General features: G+C 47.2%; 1 protein-coding gene across 1 annotated transcript in view; it reads left to right on the top strand.

Annotated features, from left to right (window-relative positions):
* Nucleotides 1-11,637, top strand: part of TMCC1 (transmembrane and coiled-coil domain family 1) — a 70,678-nt gene extending 59,041 nt beyond the window's left edge. The window contains 4 exon segments of the mRNA XM_030458286.1: nucleotides 1,400-2,334; nucleotides 7,700-7,835; nucleotides 10,422-10,527; nucleotides 10,530-11,637. Coding sequence (XP_030314146.1) covers nucleotides 1,400-2,334; nucleotides 7,700-7,835; nucleotides 10,422-10,527; nucleotides 10,530-10,735 — 1,383 coding nt within the window. The 3' untranslated portion in view covers nucleotides 10,736-11,637.
* The last annotated feature ends 9,144 nt before the right edge of the window (nucleotides 11,638-20,781 follow it).

Raw genomic sequence — 20,781 nt, 5'->3', positions numbered from 1 at the left:
GCCCAGTGTTTAAGTCAAGCTGCTCGGGCTGAGAAGAAAAAAAAACACATAGTATTAAAGCCTGTTTTCTAAATGTGTGGAGTGTGAACCGCAGCCTGTTTGTCCAACATGCTATAGGGTTGTTGGCTGCCTCTACAGAAGTCAAAATGGGTGTATTTGGGTTTGCATGGGTAACCAACTTACTTTTTGAAAACGTCACTGGAAGTGGGACCAACGCCTCTCCTCCCAGGTGACTGCCGGGCTCCAGGCAGTGCAGCAGCGTTGTGATGGCAGCTTGGAGCTGCTGGGCCTGGAGGAGGAACGGGGGAAGGAGGGTGGACACGGGCCCCCAGCTCTGATCCACCCCCGCTCTGATCCCCCTAGCCCTGGTTCCCCCCCCCCAGCTCTCGCCAGCCCGTGACTCTCCGGAACGCAGTCGGAATCGGCCTGGCGGGAGCTGGGCCCGAGGCGGGGCTGTCCCCGGCGGGGGCTGTCCTGGTCTGCCGGCTCTGCCCCGGGGCGGTGCCGGACCCGGGCCCAGGTGTGGCTGTGCGGGCGGCGGGGCAGCCATGCGGGCGGGTGCCGGCGGGAGCCATGCACTGGGAGCGGGCGCTGCTGCCTCGCCGGGACAAGGTACCGCGGGCCGTGGGTGTAAGGTCGATCTCTCCGGTGCCGCGGCGGTAGCAGGGGAAGGTCGCGCAGCAGCAGGTCGGGCCGGGCCGTCCTTCAGCCGAGGGAGCAGCGCCGGCTGCCGCTCTGGCTCCTTGGCCTGGCTCGTTTGTGCTGGAATAGAATTTAGCTTGGGGGGTTTTGGCTAAAAATTGGGTTTGTCCTTCAAAACTCGCTGTTTCCCTTCCCTTCAGAGACACCTGCTCGCTGCAGGCAGCTGCCCCAGCACAGGTCCAACAGGCTCTTCAGTTCTGGTTCAAGCTCTCACCTTAGCAGATCTCTTGTTTTCTGATAAATTTCATAATTTGCTTTCAAAACACAAACAGATGGAGTACTGTAAATAACTTGTGCTTGTTGTACACTTGATCTGTGTGGCTTTTGCTCTTTCACAGTTACCTTCCCTGTCTTTTTACTCCCCAGCTGGCAGAGCTGCTGGCCCTGAACCAAAACTTCAGAGATCTCAGCCTGCCAGAGTTGGGTGCCCTGTCTTACTTTGGCCCTGATTTTTTGGTTGTTTGAGGCCACTAAGTTGGCTTAATTATGAGAGGTTTTGCTTTTTTCACAGCTCTTGCTAGATGTCTGTAAAGCACACGAAGCTCAATTGATTGATACCATACCTTGGCCAGCTGAAAAAAAGAAGTGCATTTTTGCAGTTACATTCGCTTTTCTAGCTGGTTGGCACAAAGAAGGAAGAGTTTTATATGAGAAAAGCTGGTGATTAGCACTCATATTTCTCTCTCTTCCTGCCTAGATCGAGCGACTGGAAGTCAGCAGCCTCGCACAGACCTCCAATGCAGTGGCCTCAAGCACTGATGGCAGCATCAATGCAGACTCTGTCGATGGGACCCCAGATCCTCAGCGCACAAAAGTGGCTATCACACACCTGCAGCAGAAGATACTGAAGTTGACTGAGCAGATCAAAATTGAACAAACAGCCCGTGATGACAATGTGGCAGAGTACCTGAAACTGGCCAACAATGCAGACAAGCAGCAAAGTGCCCGCATTAAGCAAGTGTTTGAGAAGAAAAATCAAAAGTCAGCCCAGACCATCTTGCAGCTGCAGAAGAAACTAGAACACTACCATCGAAAGCTGCGGGAGATTGAGCAGAATGGGATCCCTCGGCAGCCAAAGGATGTCTTCAGGGATATGCATCAGGGTTTGAAAGATGTTGGAGCAAAAGTTACTGGCTTCAGTGAGGGAGTAGTAGACAGTGTAAAAGGTGGGCTTTCCAGTTTCTCCCAAGCCACACATTCAGCAGCAGGAGCTGTGGTTTCCAAACCCCGGGAGATTGCCTCCCTCATAAGGAACAAGTTTGGGAGTGCGGACAACATTGCTAATCTGAAAGACTCCTTAGAAGAGGGCCAGGAAGATGGGACAGGAGGCAAGGCTCTAGGTGTTATTCAAAACTTTCAGTCAAGCCCAAAATATGGCAGTGAAGAGGACTGCTCCAGTGCCACATCAGGTTCAGTGGGAGCCAACAGCACAACAGGGGGGCCTGTGGGAGCTTCCAGCTCCAAAACAAACACTCTGGATATGCAGAGCTCAGGGTTTGATGCAATATTGCATGAGATTCAAGAAATTCGAGAGACACAGGCAAGACTGGAAGAATCATTTGAGGACCTTAAGGTTCGCTATCAGAGGGATTACTCATTGATAATGCAGACTCTGCAGGAGGAGCGGTACAGGTATGTACTTCTGTACTTCATCTCAGGATTAATTGCTGTGAGTTGCAGAGCACCAGAGTCTTGCTTAGCACTATTCAGTGAGCTGTTCCCAGGGGAAGTTTTGTAGTCTTTTCAAGATTTCACCCCCCCATCTCTGAATTTTGTAATTATTGTTATTCTACTGTACCTCTCCTTTTATGTACAAGAAAGAAATAGGAAGGAAAAGGGTTGTTTCACACTCAGATCCTCATCTACAAGAGAAAGAAATATTCAGCTTTTGTAGATGTCTCTGAAAATACATGATCCTACCCATATGCGGAGTTTAGGATATCACCTTCCATCCTTTGTGTAGCCCCACAGTGGCAGGGCTCAATGCAATGAAGTTAAATTAAATGCCAGATATTGGTACTGCTCTTGTCATGGAGGTCATGGAGCTCTGGAAGTGGGTAACTGCTGTCTCCACCAGCTTTCCCCTCATTGGAAGAAATAGAAAGGCAGAGGAGTTGCTGAAGTACTGCCAGTCCCTGATCAGGGCACAGAGAAGAGGTCACAGTGGCTTCAGGGAGGCCTTGTTTTAAAGTTTTTACATTTTAAATAGCAAGTACAAGGAGGCCAATTCCTTGTTCTGGTGGAGGACTGCAGGCTTTTTAAAATGAGGTTGCTTATGGCCATCATTGCTTTGTCCTGGCTGTGAAGCACAACCCATGAGGCTCAGCAGAGCTGCTGGGTGTGGGGACAGGCTTTCTGAAGTATTGTCTGCCGCTTGCTATGTTGGTTTCCACAGTATGACATGGAGTTGCCTGCAGCTCTTTAGACATTCTGGTGCCAGGTCATTGGGAAAACATTTGAAAAGGCTTAACCTGCTAGGATCTTGTAGAGACAGCAAGCTTTCTGTGTGCTCTGCAGAGCTTGGGTAGGCAAAGCCAGACCAGCACCACCTCCTAATTCCGCTTTGCAACAATCAGCAGTTTGACTGAAACCAGTGTCCAGCACAGCAGCTTTGGTTCCTAGTGCCTCATTGTCATGAAGTCACAGAACAAGCAATGTGAAGTCTGATCTTCTGCTCCCCAGAAGAGAGGGGTCCCGTTGTCTGTGGCTGTGTAGGGTGTTGTTCCACCCATACAGCAGCAGCCATTCATAGTGTAAGGCTGTATGCAAGCACAGTATAGCTGAAGAAGAGCCTGAAAGTACAATGGAAGACCTTGGGCACTGATGAGTGTTGTCAGATAAACTGGGTAGTTATTCCCTGGAACCATTTAGCAAGGTTGAGACAGGTCCTTGTGCCAGTGCAACATGAAGTCACATCAGTTGTGTGCCATTAACCATGACTAAGTGCTCCCCTGGGGTCAGCATACAGCCTAACCACTGCCAGGAGAATCTATATTTGGTTTATAAATGCTTAAAAGGATAGTAATTTAGACCTGCCATATGGGATATTGATACAAATTCACTAAAGGTGTGACCTCTAACGAAGACCAATTAAACAACACACATCTCTGCAGGCTGTCAGAGGTGAACAGGGAGATCTGCAAGCAGTTCATGGGTTAATCACAGTGGGATTAATATTGTATTGTACAAAGCTAGATTCTTGTTTGATATCTTCTGTATTTTAAAACGTCATGAAGATTAAAGCCAACATCACCCTTTGAACTGGCAGGCTATATCTGAGGGCAGAGAGGGTGCTGCTTCCTGGGCAGAGAGGGCTGGTGCCTGTCCCTCCAGCTCAGTCCTCAGCTCTCTCCAGAAAAATGAAAAGATGGGAATGAGGTTGTGGTTTGAAGCTGGGAGGCTGGGGATTCAAAATTAATCATAACTGGCTTTAAAAGCTATAAATATCTCATAACTCTGCTCTATTTCTGGTAAGCTTTCACAAACAAGCACTGAGTTCAGCTAGAGCTTTAAAAAAAAAGTATTTTGGAGAAGCTTGTGCTCATGGGTCAGCACTGTGTTGTTTATATTGTACCAGGGAGCTGGAACAAAGCATGTGCCACGGCATTTTCTCACCCAGTCTTTGTCTATTCCCTCTTTCTTGGATGTTTTACTTTTTTGCAGGTTCTGATGTTTTTCCTTGTTTATCTGTGCAGTTGTTTATCAGCCATGGCTTGCCTTGCAGGTTTTCCTCCATCTCCTCCCTCTTTTTGCTTCCAGATCTCTCCTACCAGCCTGCCAAGCTGCTGGGTTGTTACCAGCTGTGGGCTGGGACTTGCTGGTGCAGTCACTCCAGTTCTCCCACCCTCGTGCTGCCGGGTGCTGGGGTGGGCTGTGCTGGCTGCATGTGCCAGCCCCGATCTCCATGCTGCCCCAGGAGGCTGAGGCATGGAGGAAGGAAGATTCTGCATTGCCCTGGACATTGTTGTGTTTCTTCTGCATTGGGAGTGGGTGCTGAAATCTGTTGGTTATCTCATGGGTTGGAAGGTGGCAGTTGTTTACTGATATGAACAGGAATTTTCTGTGCTATTGAGACTGAAATAAAGTTCCTGCTGAGCATTTTCATCTTTCATGTCACTTTAGGAACTTGTTTTGTACGCAGGGAAGTCATGAGCTCACATATTTGGAGCATGGCCAGTCCAAGAGTCTGGGTTTCTTCACAGGCCAGGCATCCTTGGAAAGGGTATTGAGGTCTCCCACCCTCTAATCAGGAGAAACTCTAAAATGCTAAAATGCTAGTGCTTTCATTTCTCTGATTTTTGCTGTAGTCTAATAGTTGGGCTTCAGTCTGTTCTCATGATTTATTTTTAAATGGATTAAAAGTGCTAAACCTGTGAGGTCTAAAAGGGTTGAAGAGCCCTCTCTGGACTGTGGCTGAGCAGTGCAGGCAGCCTGTTGGGTCAGACAGCTCCTCTCCATGTTGAGAGATGCTTTAAGAGAGGTATTAGCATTGATGCTGGCACTCATATGTGAGAGAGGGGAGTGTGAGTATAGCCTTAACCTTCTTGACAGGTGTCCTGTCCCTTTTATTTTTGCAGTATCTCCGAGTTAAATGCAAACCACCCTTCAGTAGGAAAGTCCTGGCTCTGTTCACAGGAACCCCTCTTGACTTTTTGAATGTGAACACCAGTAGAAAACAGCAGGGAAAACCCCATGATTTTCTAAATTGTAGATAGTGGGACAAGGAAGGTAAAGGAGATAAATGGAGGAAGTGTAATTCCAGAAATAATCCTATTGTTTTTCATTGTGGTTTTGTTTTTTTGACTAACCCAATTCCAGCAGTTGCCTAACACACTGGCTTCTGAAAGTACAGGTGATTCTGGGGTGCAAACTGCAAAAGCTCTGGAGTTGAGCAGGAAAAAAGCGTGGTTCAGGAGCAAGCCAGTAGACCTGCGTTCAGGGCAGGGAGGGCTGGAGCCAACCTTTGTGCTAATCATATTATGCTTAAGCTTTTAACTGTACAGATTTGCAGGGTTTCCTTATGTTTCCTGTAGATTGAAGTAGTTTTGAAGTTATTAAAATACAATTGTTTCTTGTTATAGAACAGGATTTAAGCTGCCTGGCAACAGCTGTTTTATGAAGGGTGTTTATGTGGGAGGAGGCTAAAAGACATAATCATATTTTCAGAAATTCTTAAGTTCCAACAAACTTGCTGGAGAATTTTGTAATATATTAGCAAAGTAAATTTATTTCAAGTAATTGATGCTGCCTTTGGGACTTAGAGTGGGTTTAGTTGTGATTTTTTGGTTGTTGGCAAGTTGGGTTTTTTTTTAAAGGTGGGTGGGAACAAATGGCAATATTAATTATCTGGGCTCCTTAATTAGCCAGTCTTCACATGGCTATTCCCTTGTTTGCAACTTGTCATTCCTGGGAAACTAGTTCTCTTGTGTGTCCTGCCAGGGCTGCACAGCTGCTGTGGCACCTTTGGGGATGAGCTGTGTCAGCTTGTTTTTGTCTCAGTCCGGTTGACCACTGATGTTTTATTGCTGGAAGTTGTCATGCTGTGTCTCACTCCCTCTTAGTTTAAAATAATATTGTATTTGGAATGAAAATTCTCTTGAGATTTTTCAGTTGAAAATACGTCCCCAAGACTATTTTTAAAGGCTAGCTTGTGCCTCCAGATAATGAATATCAAGCCTTATGTGGCACCAAAAATCTTGGGAGGGAGTGGTAGGGAAGCAGGACTTTAGCCTTAGTTTCAGAACTTATAATTAAATTACTGATTCTAGATAAACATTGTTTTTTTCATTTTGGGGGTGTATAAATCAAATTCAGGTGGAATCTAAGGGGAACTGAAATTAAAGCAAGGAATTATGTCTGTACTGAATACCTTAGCAATTTTTCTGTTATTAGTATCAAGGGTCAGAGGATAAGAGCTATAGAGTAAGCTATTACATGCTTACAGTGAGAACACAGTCAGTGGAAATCTGAGTGGAAAACTCCCAGCAGACAGAGTATCTCTGCACACTCCTGAGTCACCTCAGGGCTGTCGCTGTATGAACCAGGAATGAGAAAACAGTGGCAGAGGGTGATGTTGATGGTGCACCTCTCCTGGCCCCTGAGCCCTGGCCTGGCCCTCTGCGTATATTTACTTTTGGGAAGTAACACAAATGCTTGCCTGATTTTAAAAGGGTATTGAAGCCTGGGATGCTTGTAAATTTCAGTTTGAAAATCCAGAAATGAAATGCAACATCCAAATGCAAGGTGTCCCTAATGCACTTAGGAAGTGCTAAAATAGTATTGATGATCTGTTGTTGAAGTCAGTTTTAAATTCCCTCAATGAGACACAAAACTGCATCTCTCAGAATTGTTGTAATCCACTTTTTGGGCAGTCCTCTTTCTGTGTCCAGTCCATTCACCAGTAGCAAACTGGAAAATAAGCCTGCAGGTTAGTGATTCATGTGCCCTCCCTATAAATAATATGATGATCTGTGTGAGGTATGCTAAATCATTCATGAGAGATAAAGAAAAAATAAATCAAAGATATCCATGTGACTCACATGTAAAGATCAGGCAGGGCCATAATTTTCTCTGAGGCATCAGGCATGGGTAATTCTGTGTCATTTTTATGCCTGTTACTGTTCTGAGGGTAGATGAATATGCTTAAGAAGTATTATGTTATTAGAAGGGAATGGTTTGGTGTAAACAAAATTTTGGGAATAACTTATTCTATTCCAATTGTGTCCTTCATTTCTTGCATCACTTGACAATTGTCATGTAGCCATTCTGTGTGGTTTTCTCCAGGATAGGAGCAGGATTAACATTTCCTTACCTGGTAGAAAGAATGTCCTCAGTTCCCAGGTAGAAGGCCTTACACTGTAACATGTGCTTTTGTCATAGATGAGATGGCCACACTGGTTTTCAGTAAATGTCTGTGATGTTCACTGTTGATTGTTACTGCTGTCATTCTCCCATGCTCTCCTCACTAAAGCTGATGCTCCATCTATTCCATTCCTAGATGTGAAAGACTTGAAGAGCAGCTCAATGACCTGACTGAGCTCCACCAGAATGAGATCCTCAATTTGAAGCAGGAGCTGGCCAGCATGGAGGAGAAGATTGCCTACCAGTCTTATGAGCGAGCCCGGGACATCCAGGTGGGTGAGAGGGACAGGGACACTCCAGGTCTGTCTTCCACCTGCTCTTTCTGTAACTCAGTCACTTGTGAAACACCTTCTGTTATTCAGTATTTGATTGTAATCCTTGTAGCTTTATTACTAAACTGCATGTTGTTGAATCCTGAAAGGGCTTTTCCCCCCTCTCTGCCCCTTGGGTCTCTCCAGGTCACTCCTGTGGAGGAGGGGCTGTGCTGGCCCCCCCTGGGGAGGGGTCCTGACCCTTGTCAGTGAGGAGTATCAAAGTGGAAGCCCACATCCACTTGTTGTGCAGGGTTTTGCAGGTTGTTAGAAACTAGTGGGCTGTGACCTGAAAACTTTTTACAGTAACATTACCAGTAAACTGACCCTAGGGTGTATTTCTGTGTCACTAATTTTAGAGCAGTGATCACATTCTAAGGAAAAGTGGCTTTGTGTACCACTGCATCAAGTCAGGAAACAATTCTTTCTGTTGGATTTGCCCAAATAAGGAGGTATTTTTAGAGAAGTTTCTTTCAGTATGCATAAGACCAAAGCTATGGAAATAGAGATAGGGAGTTGGAGGGCCTCCCACAGAGACCTGGGAAGTGATGTGAGCAGCTGTTACACCTTATAAAGAAAGGCCTGGTGAGAAACAGATCTATCATCCATTTTAAGTACTTGGGCTAGTTTTAGCAGGCATCTCGGTTTCAGTCACTGACATGAGATATTTATAGTGTGAGCAGAGAACTGTAGGTCAAAGTTCTCCCTCTTCCCTCCCCCCGAGGAGCCTCTGCCAGGTTGTTTCCTCCGGAAATGGATCAGGCTGAGCTTCTGGCACATGGCGAGGTCCAGCTGCAGCCCTGGTTGTGGTTAGAGGGGGCTGATCCGTTTGCTCCACAGTCCGAGGGACCGCAGTTGAGGAGAAGCCCGCATGTCTTGTTGACCTCCACAGACATGATGTGCAACGACAGAGAAGTGTAACAGGTGACGACCTTTAAGTTCAGGTTAAAATAAATCAGTGTCTGTGACAGTGGTGCCATGGCCTCTGACAGGAAGCAGGAGGCTCCCCTTTGGGGAATGTTAACATTTTCAGATTTTGTTCTCCTCTCTAATTTAATATGGCAGGAAAACCTAAGGTTGAACACTTAGTTGAAGTGGAGATTTCTCTAGCTTTTTTTTATTCTTCCTTTTATCATTCAGTGCTTTTAATGTAAACTTGCAAATTGGGACAATTTATTCCTCATCGTTGATGGGGAAAAAGGTAAGTGTTACATTTTCCTGCATGGAAAACTACTTAAGAGCATGGGCTGATGTTGCAGAAGAACAGTGACTGAGATAAGTCTTCATGCAAGCAGTCCTGGTTCCTGTTTAAGTGATGAGTCTGAGGAACTGCTGTTTGCTGCAGACCTGTGGATAATACCCGAGGCTGGCCTTTAGGTCAGAGAAAAGCAACTCGGAGGGAGGAGCAATGGAAAAAAGTGTAATTCTGTATCTCTTTAGAGCAGAAATGTCTCATTGCCTAATTTGGTTTGACAACTCTCCTTCTGTAGCCCACCTGCTGCACCTCACTAGTGGTGTGCTGTGGGTTGGTCCACTTGAAGTTCAGCATGGTAAAAAGATCTGGAAATAATCACCCACAAATCAGCAGTGCCTTAGAGGTATTTTGTACAGGATAATCTCCTTCCACCTGTTTCTGTTTTGCCTCTTCCTAGAGGCAGTTTCACAAACCTTGTGCTTCTAGGCCTTCTCCTGGACATCTCCTTTCTCTGACCCTTGCAGTGTCAACTGTAGCTGTGCCAGTGCCACAGCTTGCTGCAGTCTGGAGAAGGAGATGATCTTCCTGTGATGCCAGCTGCACAGTCCTGGCCCTGGTAATTCCCAGACCTTCCACTGAGCTCATTCAGCTCACTAAGCAAGCAGTATGCAGCTGAGCCTTTTTGGTCAGCTATTTTGCTTGACTTAGTTTTCTGCCAGGTTGACTAGAGAATCAAATGGGCTCACAGAGGGGTTAGACAAGCACAAGTAACTGCAAGGAAGGTGATGGAAATGGGAAGCTCTGGGAATGCCCATCCCAGACGAGGAGGAGTACTGACTGGACACAGCACTTTTGTCCCCTCAGTGGTCTCCTGAAAGCAAAGCTGAAGTGAGCAGCTGGGTGGGTAGCTGGACAGACAAAGCTGTATGATCACTGAGGGCTGTCAGGTCCCTTCTCCTTGGGTCTGGGTGGCAGGAAGGATGGTGAGATCCCAGGTGACCATTGCACCACATGCAGGCAGAGGCAGATGGTAGTGCAGAGTGGCAGCTGAGGGGTAAATGTGAGCAGAGCCTGGCTTCACCTGGCTTGTCCTCCCTCTGTCCAGCCTCTGGTGCAAATGAGGTGAGGTGGTGTGTGATGAAGGGCAATGCCAGGTTAATGAGGAGCCCATCACCCTCAGTCAGATTGAACGGCAAGGTGTGACATTGGTTTGGTGACTGGTGTCCTGCAGAGGTGTGTGTGGCATAAGCAAGGTGGTCCTGGCCTCACCAGACAGTAACATGTGAGCCATGGGCTGTCGATCACCTGGCATATGGTGTGCTGGCAGCCCAGCAGTGTGTTCTTGCCCACAGGAGGCACTGGAAGCGTGCCAGACCCGCATCTCCAAGATGGAGCTGCAGCAACAGCAGCAGCAAGTGGTGCAGCTGGAGGGGCTGGAGAACGCCACAGCCAGGAACCTGCTGGGAAGTTCATCAACATCCTCCTGGCTGTCATGGCTGTCCTTCTTGTCTTTGTTTCCACTGTGGCCAACTGTGTCGTGCCCCTCATGAAGACTCGCAATAGGACGTTCAGCACTTTACTTGTAGTGGTTTTCATTGCCTTTTTGTGGAAGCACTGGGACGCCCTCACCGGCTACTTGGAACGGTTCTTGTCTCCCCGCAGATGATGGCGGCAGGAACCATGTGCATTGTCCTCCTCCCGGTGCTCTGGTGAGCAAGAGCAAAGTGGCAAAGATTAGTCAGCAGCTACTCTGCTGAAGTTTCAAAGTGTCGGAGTGAATTTGTTTACATTTAGAAAAATGTTTTTTCTCTGCGAAATGCATTGCAATAGTATTTTTTAGATTTTATTCAAGAACTCTTTTTTGGCGAGAATCCTGGATAATTTTTATGTAGCATGGTTCTCTTTGGATGCAAATCTTAAGATTCTTTAAAGTGTACAAAAGAAATAAATAAAATACAGAATTTGGAGCATACCAATGGGCAATTTAAATTATGGCTTGAACTGCTGTACTAAACCTGTCAGGAAGAAGAGAACGTGATTAGCGTAAGAGGAGCAAAGCTAAGTCTAGTGCACAGCCTTGAGTGATGGTACCACAGCAAACCTGTAACACTAAACTTTTACTGTGAAGTCTGCTCACATTCCATGTCCAAATGTATGCGTTCAGAGTGGTTTCTTTTCTTAACAAGAGAACAACAACAACCATGTGGATCTCTTTTGCAGCTCTGCATCGGGGTTCGCCATTTGCGCTAGCCTGACTTGCCGTAACTTTTCATAAGGCTGGCTAACTTTGCTAAGCTTATGAAGTGGAAGCCTCATGCCATACACAGTAACTGCACAGTTGTGCTACAGTATTTTGAAGTAGTCCTTGAAATACTTATCTTTAAGCAGAAGCCCTTGGTTGCACTTTTAAGGTTTTTTTTTATATATGTATATTCACAGATTTAAAAAAAATCCAAACAGCATACTTGAAGAGTGTAATACTCAAACTCTCAGTGCTTCCTTATTGTTTCTAATAGGATTTTTTATTATAATTATTATTGTTATTATTATTGGGGGTTTTTTTTTGAAGGGATTGGGAGGGTCTTTTTTTTTTCCTTTTAAATAAAGAAGTGATGTTTTTAAATGAAGAAATGCGTGAATAATTGTAAGTTGTCTTGTCCTGAAACAGTTTTGAGGAAGACAGAGAGTAATTTCTAGTGCCAGCCTGTCTGGAATGCAGTGCTATTCATATGCCATTTATCTGTCCTCCAGAGCATACAGATGCAGCATCATGAGAAACATCTATCTTCTCCATTTGTTTTTGTCATGCAGGGCGTGCTTTTTCCTAGATGTGAAGGAGAGTGTGTTTATATATTTCTCATCTGCATGTCATCTCTCTTCCCTGGCCTCGGGATAAGAATAAGGAATTTCTCTTCATCTCTTCCTAGAGAAAAGACAGGTTCTTTTAAGTAAAGAAATACTGAAATAACAGTCTACTTAAAAGAATGGTTGTCTCAGAAATATCTCTGACTTAATTTTTAAATACACCCCTAAAAAGTGAAACCAAAGTTTTCCTCCTGCCAGGCTCTGGTAAAATTGTCTGTGTGTCTGTGTTGGGATACCTTTTGAAGCCGAGGAAATGTCAACTTCAAATGTACCTCTGAAGTCCTAGCAATGTGCTATTGCTGGTGACTTGCTGGTACTGGTGAACAGGCTTCATATCCAAGGAATCTGTGTTGACTCTGTGCTCTTTTTTTGCTCTAACAAAGCCAAGATTAAACTTCCATCTCCATGAAATCCAAAAGGACTACAGGATTCTCTTTCAAACATATACATGACGTTTCGTTAGATCCTACGGTTTTCCTTCATTCTGGGCTTAAATTCCCTCTAGGAACCAAATGTTGCCCAAGTGACCTAAACCAGACATACATGGAACATATACATGACACATTAAATACACAGAAGCCTAGGACTTTATGTGATGGTGCAAATTCTGGGCTCTGAGAAATTCCCTCAAACTAGGTAACAGCCTTAAGGGTCTTCTGATTAGCAGTGGAGGCAAGCCCTCCACTGTCCAACCATCCTTCCTTTGACAAAGCTTCTGTCTGTTTCACCCACCATCACAGGAAACTCAGGTACCCCTCTCCGTGGGCATTCCAGCACACCTCTCTTGTCACCATGTGCACTGATATTCTGCTGTCCTACTTAAAAAGCAAATTGCCAGTTGCAGGTGATTCAAGCTTAATATAATTATGCTTTCTACAGAGTTGCTGACAGAGTTGCAAAGATCTCATAAACATTCCCTCCTTAGACCATGCTTCTAGCTCCAGCAAAACTTTTTAGTCTTCTCTTTACCATCCATCTCTGGCAGACTCAAATTACATGGGTAACTATTGCCTTCCCATTATGCAGTTTTTGTCACAAACAAAAGGTGTGAATAATGGTAAAAACTGATTTGCCACATAACTGAGAAGCTTTGTTGCCTTTATTTCTGAAACCTGGCCTTTTCACCTCTGTTTTTCTTTGATCACACTAGAATTGCTCATGGTAGGTTTTTATGTGATCAAAGCAGGAAGAAATTGAAAGCCAATGAATCTGGACTCTCAGAGCCACTAGTACATACTATGTGAAGGAAGTGTTTGTCCCTCCTTTTTCTTTATATCCTAATTTCGTTTACTGTCTCAACTCTTTGTGATCTTCAGTAAATACCATCTGCTAATTTGCCAGAAGGTGTGGGCTGAATAGAAACTTCACTTAAAAACTGTTTGGTGAAGGCCATGTACATACAGTTCTGGGCAGTGTCTGTCTGTCTCTCTCTCAGCAGTTTCTTCCATTCCAGAAAGTTGTCTGCAGTAATGCCATATATGATGCTGCATCCACTTTTCATATCCTAAAAGAACTGCCATGTGTTTTGCCTTCTGCATTAGAGGAACATTGTGGGATTTTCCTCCCTCTTCAGCTTGAAGGTCTGTGATGATTATATTGTTGGAAATGTGATTCTAGCTTTAAGGCTCCCTTTCCTTGTAAGTGGTTGTGTTTGCTTTCTTGATGAAGTGTTTCTGGATGACTTGTAGAAGACGGTTTCTGCCATGGATTCGAGTGTGTGAGTACCTTTTACTGGCCTTTTTAGTGACCATCTTTGAGTTGCAGGATGTTTTGGGAAAAATATTCAGAGTTGAAATGATTCTGAAATTGTTTAGATATGTTTAGCACGTATCAACTTGGCCTATAAAGGAAAGAATATAATGGACTGTTAGTTTAAAAAGTAGCAGCTCTTCATTGAAATTCTATGGTTCAAATGAAGTTTATCTGTTTCCCACATTTTTTTTTTCAGTTTAAAGAAGAAAATATTGATGCAAAAAAAAAGCTTCAAAATTTATTGTTTCAAGTTTTATAAAGTTCTCTTTTCTCTCAGTCTCATTAGGTTAGTTTAGTAATACTGAGCGTGCTGACAGCAATTATTTCACCCTAATCCCATGAGCTCTTAGGATGTGTTCAAATGAAATGTTGAATTTTGTAAGTGCTGCACTGGGACAGAAAAGTACTGTCAGCTTTGTGGGGTTTTTTTTGTTTTTTTGTTTTTTTGTTTTTTTAAATTAAAAAAGCATCATTATAACAAAAGAAGCCAAGCTACAAAAGGGTTCAAGATTGGATAGTGTTGCCAGTTTTTAAATGAATTCTGAACGTGGCTAAAGAGTTTCAAACCCTGTGTGTCTGTGTTGTGTATGCCAGGTGGTATAGTAGTAGGCAATTGACTTAACTGTGAGTGTGTTTTTAAAGTGTAAAAAAATAAACAGAAAAACTCACTTGCACGGGTTGAAAAGTACAGATATGACACTTGTGAACGTAACACTGTAGTTTATAGATCTTAAGCTGCTAATTGTTGAGAGAGATTTACATTTGTCTTGTCTGATTGTTGCAGATTTATCTGTGACACTTTTACTGTATATAAAAAACTTTAAATAAAGACCTCAGCTATTAACACTGGCCTGATTTGTGTGCTTCTAAAGGGGTGGGGAGGTAGTCAGGAAAAAAACAGAGGAGTGTGTTAAAACTGGGCTGAGCACTTAAAATTTGAGCGAGTTCTTCACAGATCCAATCATCAAGCTTCATCCTGTCATCAGCCACACACCACCTGAGAATAATAAGGCTGCATTGTTCAGTCTCTGTGGGCAGAGGAGGAATGCAGTGCTGCTCCATTCCCTTCATCCCACATGATGCCTGGGACAGCCCGAGACACTTTTCTCAAGGGGAAATGAGTAATTTTCTCTGCTTTCAGAAAAAAAGATGCAAGTGCTAGAAAACCAGCAAGATCAAAAAGCAAAAGCAGCTGTTGGTGATCTTTTTCTCCCCATAGTCTCCCTACAACCAGCATGCAAATTCAAGGAGGTTATGGATGAAGTGTTCAGGGAGCTGCTTTTGTTTGAGCTGTCTGGCTCAAAGTAGAACATGGATGCTGGTTGTGAAGTTTCTGGGTTCTTTTGGGGCAGTCTCCTGGTAGATGCTGGTTAGACACAGTGTGGTTGTTGAATGTGTGGGGATCACCAAGAGGCTCAATGACCAAGGGTGAAAGCAGTGTCCTTTACTCAAATGTCAACAGTTTTAATCCCATCATTTAGAGGATTAGGAGTCATTACTCAGCTCTTTTGTTAGTCTGTGGGAAGTGGTTTGATAGCTCCACCCAGGTCCTCGGAGACAAACAGGGATGTGGCATGGGTAGGGCTAAGCTAGGTTTCCACAGTGGAGGCAAAGAATTGGCTGATTTTTGTGACTGGAGCAGACTTTCTCCCAGGCCAATCGCAACACACTGATGTGGAAATCTGGGCAAACGTATGGCTCCCTGCCACAAGATACCTGTCTTCTTGTTGTTTCTTAACAAGCACTAAAGCCACTCTCTCCTTTAAAAGACAATGTTGGTTAGTGGCTTGGTAGCCTCAGTTGAGCTTCCCCCACTGGAGAAAGGCAGATCTCTGAACCTGGGAGCAGGAGTCACCGCTTAGTGCCTTGTGCCAGCTATGGCCCGAGGGAACAAAACAGGGACCTCTGCCTGAAGAGAGAGTAGAAACAGGACAGCTGTGGAGTGCCTTCAGCCTCCCTCCCTGGTGCATTGACCTTGCAGGCAAGAGATACGAAGGAGTTCAGAAGTTCCTCCACTACACTTAAATCCCACAGGGGTAAACTGCCAGGTATCTGCTATGACAGCCTGGAGGATATCCGTGCCTCCGATTTTCATTGTTGCAAGAACACTTTTATGTCTAACATGAGCTACGGCAGGTAGGGAGTGGGAGCCCGACCAGCACAGAGCAGCGTGTGAGGGTGACACCAACTTGCTCTTCTGCTCACATCCTTTTAGCATGAACATGAGCACTGGGTCAAGACAGCTCCCATTCATCTTTGGCCTTGCAGGAAATGTCCTTTGAGGGGAGACTGCTGGAGTGGATCTGGGGAAGGGTGGAGGGGAGCTTATTGGTTTGCTGTGGAAGGAACTGTGACACAGGAAGCACAGCTCATCCTCAGGCACACCCTGAGAGCTAAGTGGGGTGTCTGTGAAATGAGTGTCCTGCTCATGTTGGGGAGGGATCCTGAGAAGACAACAGTGGTCATATGAGGAGCTAGTCATTTGTCAGTGGTGAAGAACAACTGGCAGAAAGCATCTTCAAGGAAATTACATCCCTCTGATCCTCCTGCTCTCCATCTCCTGCATCCCAAGGCAGTGACAATGCCCTGCATGTGCCCAAGGTGCTGTCCCAAACTGCTTGGGAACTTTGTGTTCCTTCCAAAAACCTTCTGAAGATATCTTTTGCCTGTTTCAATTAGCTCTGCTCCTGCTTTGGTCCGGTCTGCGTTTCCCTCTCCCTTCTGCGGACTGTAAGGTGGGATCAGCTGTGTTCCCTCCCTCACAGCTGGGACGAAGTGGGTGGACCCCGACACCCCAAAACTGTGAGCGGGCGGGTGAGAGTGCTGGCAGGGAGGGGAGCTGGAGAGCTGTAGGGACATGCAAAGCAAGTGACCCTCCGGAGCCACGGGAACCCCATTTTCTCTCCACAGCCTGGGGCCGGGATGAGCCCCACCACACAGGGGCTGCCAGCGGCCATTCACGGGCCCAAGGCCGGGACATGTGCTGAACCACTCTCATCTAAATCGTTTTAATTACCGAGGGTTTAACGAAAAGACTTCTAATACACCTAATCTAATTTATCATTCTCCAAAGAACGCGAGAGCCGCCCCAGCCGAGCGCCGCACGCTTCCCCGAGCGGAGCTGAGCCTCCCGGGGTGGGTCACACGCCCGCCCCTCCCCTGCTGTCTCTCTGCCGCCCCCTCCTGGCGCTTTCCGCTCTGCGCAGCCTCCCGCGGTCAATGTCGCCCCCTGGCGGTCTCTGTCGGTGGCGACGCCGGGACCGGCTCCGGGGGGGCTGTGCCAGAGCACAGAACGGGTTGGTGGCTCTCAAACCAGCAGTCGTGCCAGGCTGCAGGCTGGAGCTGTGATTACAGAGAAAATGAACCGTTTGTCTGCTCTAGAGCTTTCCTTTCCTCATAGTGGGGCTGAAGTCGATGAAAATTCGGTGGCATGCTTCTCCTCGTGTCCTCAACTGCAGAGGCTGCGTTGGGCACAAGGGTCTGACCCGCTCCTGCTCTATTTGGGGTGCGGTGTGCATCTGGCAGTCGTGGCCCCTGGGGCTTGATGTCTCCTCCGGCTCCTGGACAATGTGTTGTCCTGTTTGCTGTCCTGTCCCGGCGGTGGAGAGGAGCCAGGCTGGCGGGGGCTGCCCCGGGGCTTGGGTCCTCAGGCAGACAGCACACACAAAGGTGCCTTTCTCTGGTGCAGTGTAGAATCCTAACAAAAAATATGGGAAAAAAAATCATATGAGGTTTGGAGGTTCTCTGGGGACACGACAGCAGTAAAGCACCATGTCAGTGCAGCCATCCCTGCCCTGGGCGTTCACAGGGAGATCTGGAGCCAGCTGCTGTGTAAAGCACTGCACTGGCTGATAAGCACAAAGTGAATGAAAAGAAGAGGGAAAGATGGACTTGCCCAGTCCCCATGTTTGATACTGAAACATGGGCAAGGAATGGGTTGGCAGTCGAGATAATAGTTCTTGCTAGACTAACCTAAACGTGTTTTACACACAGACAAAGCAGTGAACAGGAGTGATAATGGCAGTGGAGTAGATAGATTGCTGCTATCTGAGTTACAAAAGGGGTTTTATTTAATTATGCTCAATTTGTTTCCTCTGCCTCTGGATTCCAGCACTGTTGTGCAGGGCTTAGTGGTGCCTCACCCCCGAGGACAGTGGGTGCCCACCCTAGCACTGCCCAGGGTGGTCAGAGCAGCCTGGTGTGGGCACCCATCCCGAGCACAGCACAGAGGTGCTGCAGGGTCCCCTCACACCAGCCAGGGGGCTGTGTGTGTACAGCCCAAGTCCCTCCCAGCTGGCTTGGCTTGAGCTCCATGCTGATTTTATAGCAGCTATAGCACCTGGAAGAGCTGACACACTCTCCACAGCTTTCTATTTTTAAGATTTCCCTTTAAGCATGTGCATGGGGTACCTGCTATCATTCAGGGTCTCAGAAGGGTGATGGTGAGTTTCAGCTGCGGAGGGGATGCTGTGCCCTCAGATAGAGGCATCCAGGAGAGCCACAGGCCCAGGGACAGACAGGCCAGGACAGGCCAGCCCAGACTGTGACAGTCCTCCCAGCTGCAGCACTAGAGCAGAAGGCTTCACACTGGAGTTTCCCCTTACTGAGATGTCTCCCATGGATGGGATGGGAGGGGTCCGTGCAGGGTGCCTCTGCACAGTCAGTGGCTTCACTGAGGCCCTGGCTCTGACTTGGCCACTGGCAGCTCATGGGTGCAGTAGGGGAGTAGGGACAAAGTGCTAGTCATGCCCCAAGTGCTTCCCACAGTGATGCCAGGCACGGCCATGTCCAGGCTCCAGGTGTAGACTGAGGACCTGGAAGGTCCCAACAACAGCTGAGAGCCCTGGAGCTCACTTGAGGCTATGCTGAGCAGCCCCTGGTTTTGCTCCCCAGAGCTGGTGTCTGACCCCGTGGGTGTGGACATTGGGCCAGGAGTGGGGGCAGAGATCAGAGATGAGCTCTTTTTTCTTGTCACACTTCCTTTTCCCACTCCTTGTGGCCATCCCTGAAGTCCAAAGCCAGACCACGGCTTTTAACGGTGCTGTTTGCACTTCTCTGTTAGCACACTTCAGCTCTGACTTGCTTCTTTTCCCCCCACCATGGCTGCTGGTGAATGCTGAAGGAGGTCCTAATGCCAGCTCCCCTCCAGAAGCCCAGAAGAGCAGCCACTGGCTGCTTTGCTCTGTCTCCTCCATCACCAGCAGTTTCAGTAACTTTCCAGGTCACATCTCTACTCCCCTATGCACCGCCCTCTCCCACACACACCCCTCTGACTTCTTAGGAGGAGTAAACCAACTTTAATTAGTGCTTGTGTTTTTCCTCATATTGCTGGCTTTGGTCTTGGGGGCTCTCATCCAGGCTGTTTGATTTTTTTGACTGGAGTGTCTGGAAACCCTGAGAATTTTAGACAGTGCAGGTGATGGTCACAACATGTAGGAAATTCATCTTCTTTCAAAGACAGAAGCTCTGGGGAGGGCTGAAGTTTTTCACCAAGGAAGAGTCTAACAGATGCTCGAAGCTCTGGCTAAGGATTCATTAATTAATCTTCAGGGCTGCCTGCCAAGCAGCCTGGCAGAGCAATCCTCTTCCAGCTAGGTGCAGGGTGGTGGACAGACACCCCTGAGGTGACAGCACAGGTGGTAGCACAGGTGGTAGGTCTAGGGACAGAACTCTTGAGCCCCCTGGGCTCTGTCAGAAGCTGGGCTGCTCCACCAGGAGCATGGGGACTGAAGGGCCTTGTGGGGTGTCCACAGCTGGGCACAAGTTGCTCCTCTGCACACATGAGGCCCAGACTGCCCCATGCTGGTGCTTGGACCCTCCTCCTACATTCCTCTGGTAAGGGATGGGCAGGTTCCTCACTCTCCCAGGGAGTCACACCAGTTTAAAGTCTCTTTGAGAGGTGGGAGAAATGTTTAAGGCCCCACCAGCCCCCATTGTGTCCCCTCAGCCCTGCAGGCAGGGGGAGAGGGCAATTTTTGTCATGCTGAGAAAAAAAATCCCATGGAGCCTGGTTGCTTTTCCACTTTGATTTACTATCAGCTTTGACAAGCTCTGTCTCTTGGCTCCTCCAATACTGCCAGCCATGTCTAATGCTGTTGATTTGATAATATATCTAATCTGGCTTTCTTGAAAATGCCTGGTATCTCAGAGATGCTGTTCTCCTACTTGAACAATCTTCAGCCTTGCCTTCTTTCTGTCTTTTCCAGCTGGGGCCAATCTGGCTGGGAAACAGTCCAATTTGCTTCCATCTGATGGGAGCAGATCCCAGCTCCTTTCCCTTCATCTACTCTGGAGTCAAAACCAGTGTAGGTCATTATTTTGAAATTCTTCATTTTCCTCCTCTGCATTTTTGCTGCTGCTTTTCTCCCTCAGCAGAGGCACTGCTGAAAATACCTCTATGTACCTCTTCCTCTGGGGTTTTTGCAGAGCAGCCACCACCCACTCAGCGCAACACAACATTTGAGGTCTGGACAAGATACTCCTAACGTTTTAGACCCTCCAGTGGTCTGGGGAGGGTCTAGAAAGGTCCAGTTGCCCATCAAGGATGCTGGTGTCTCCGTCACAGGGGAGTGCATAACTAAGACCTCTCATTCCCTCTTGCACCATCAGGGCCCCCTGAATGGGACAAGGGAGCCTGTCTGACACCCTGTTACCTTGGATGCAGCCTTGGTGTCAGGCTCTGATGATCCCTAACAGCCCTGAACAGCCCCACCTGGGGCTCCCAGGCTCATTAAAGCCAGGGTGGGGAGCTTCGGGCTCCTGGGCTCTGCTGTAGGTGCTGCCCTCCAGCCCTGCCTCTGGATTTGCCTTCTGGGTGGGCTGGGGCGGAGCCTCCTCCTCTCCTGTGCTGTGGAGGTCAGGGGAGGTGCAGTCTCAGCCCCTGTTTGTGTGGAGCCATTAGCTCAGCCAATACTGTGTGTCCAGGGCCTCTGGTGCCACCTGAGCGTGTGTGTGACAGCCTCTCCTGGCCTGAGGCACCACAGCTTCATCTGCAGCCAAACAGTTGGGTCCCATGGCCACAAGAACCAACATCAGGTAAGCTCAAGGGAAGGTCCTTGCATGGGCTGGTGGGTCCCATAGGTGGGCTATGAAGAG

Source organism: Calypte anna, chromosome 12 (genome assembly GCF_003957555.1).
Source record: "Calypte anna isolate BGI_N300 chromosome 12, bCalAnn1_v1.p, whole genome shotgun sequence".
NCBI classification, from domain to species: domain Eukaryota; kingdom Metazoa; phylum Chordata; class Aves; order Apodiformes; family Trochilidae; genus Calypte; species Calypte anna.
The sequence above is the reverse complement of the archived record's forward strand: the minus strand, read 5'-3'. Positions and strand labels throughout refer to the sequence as shown.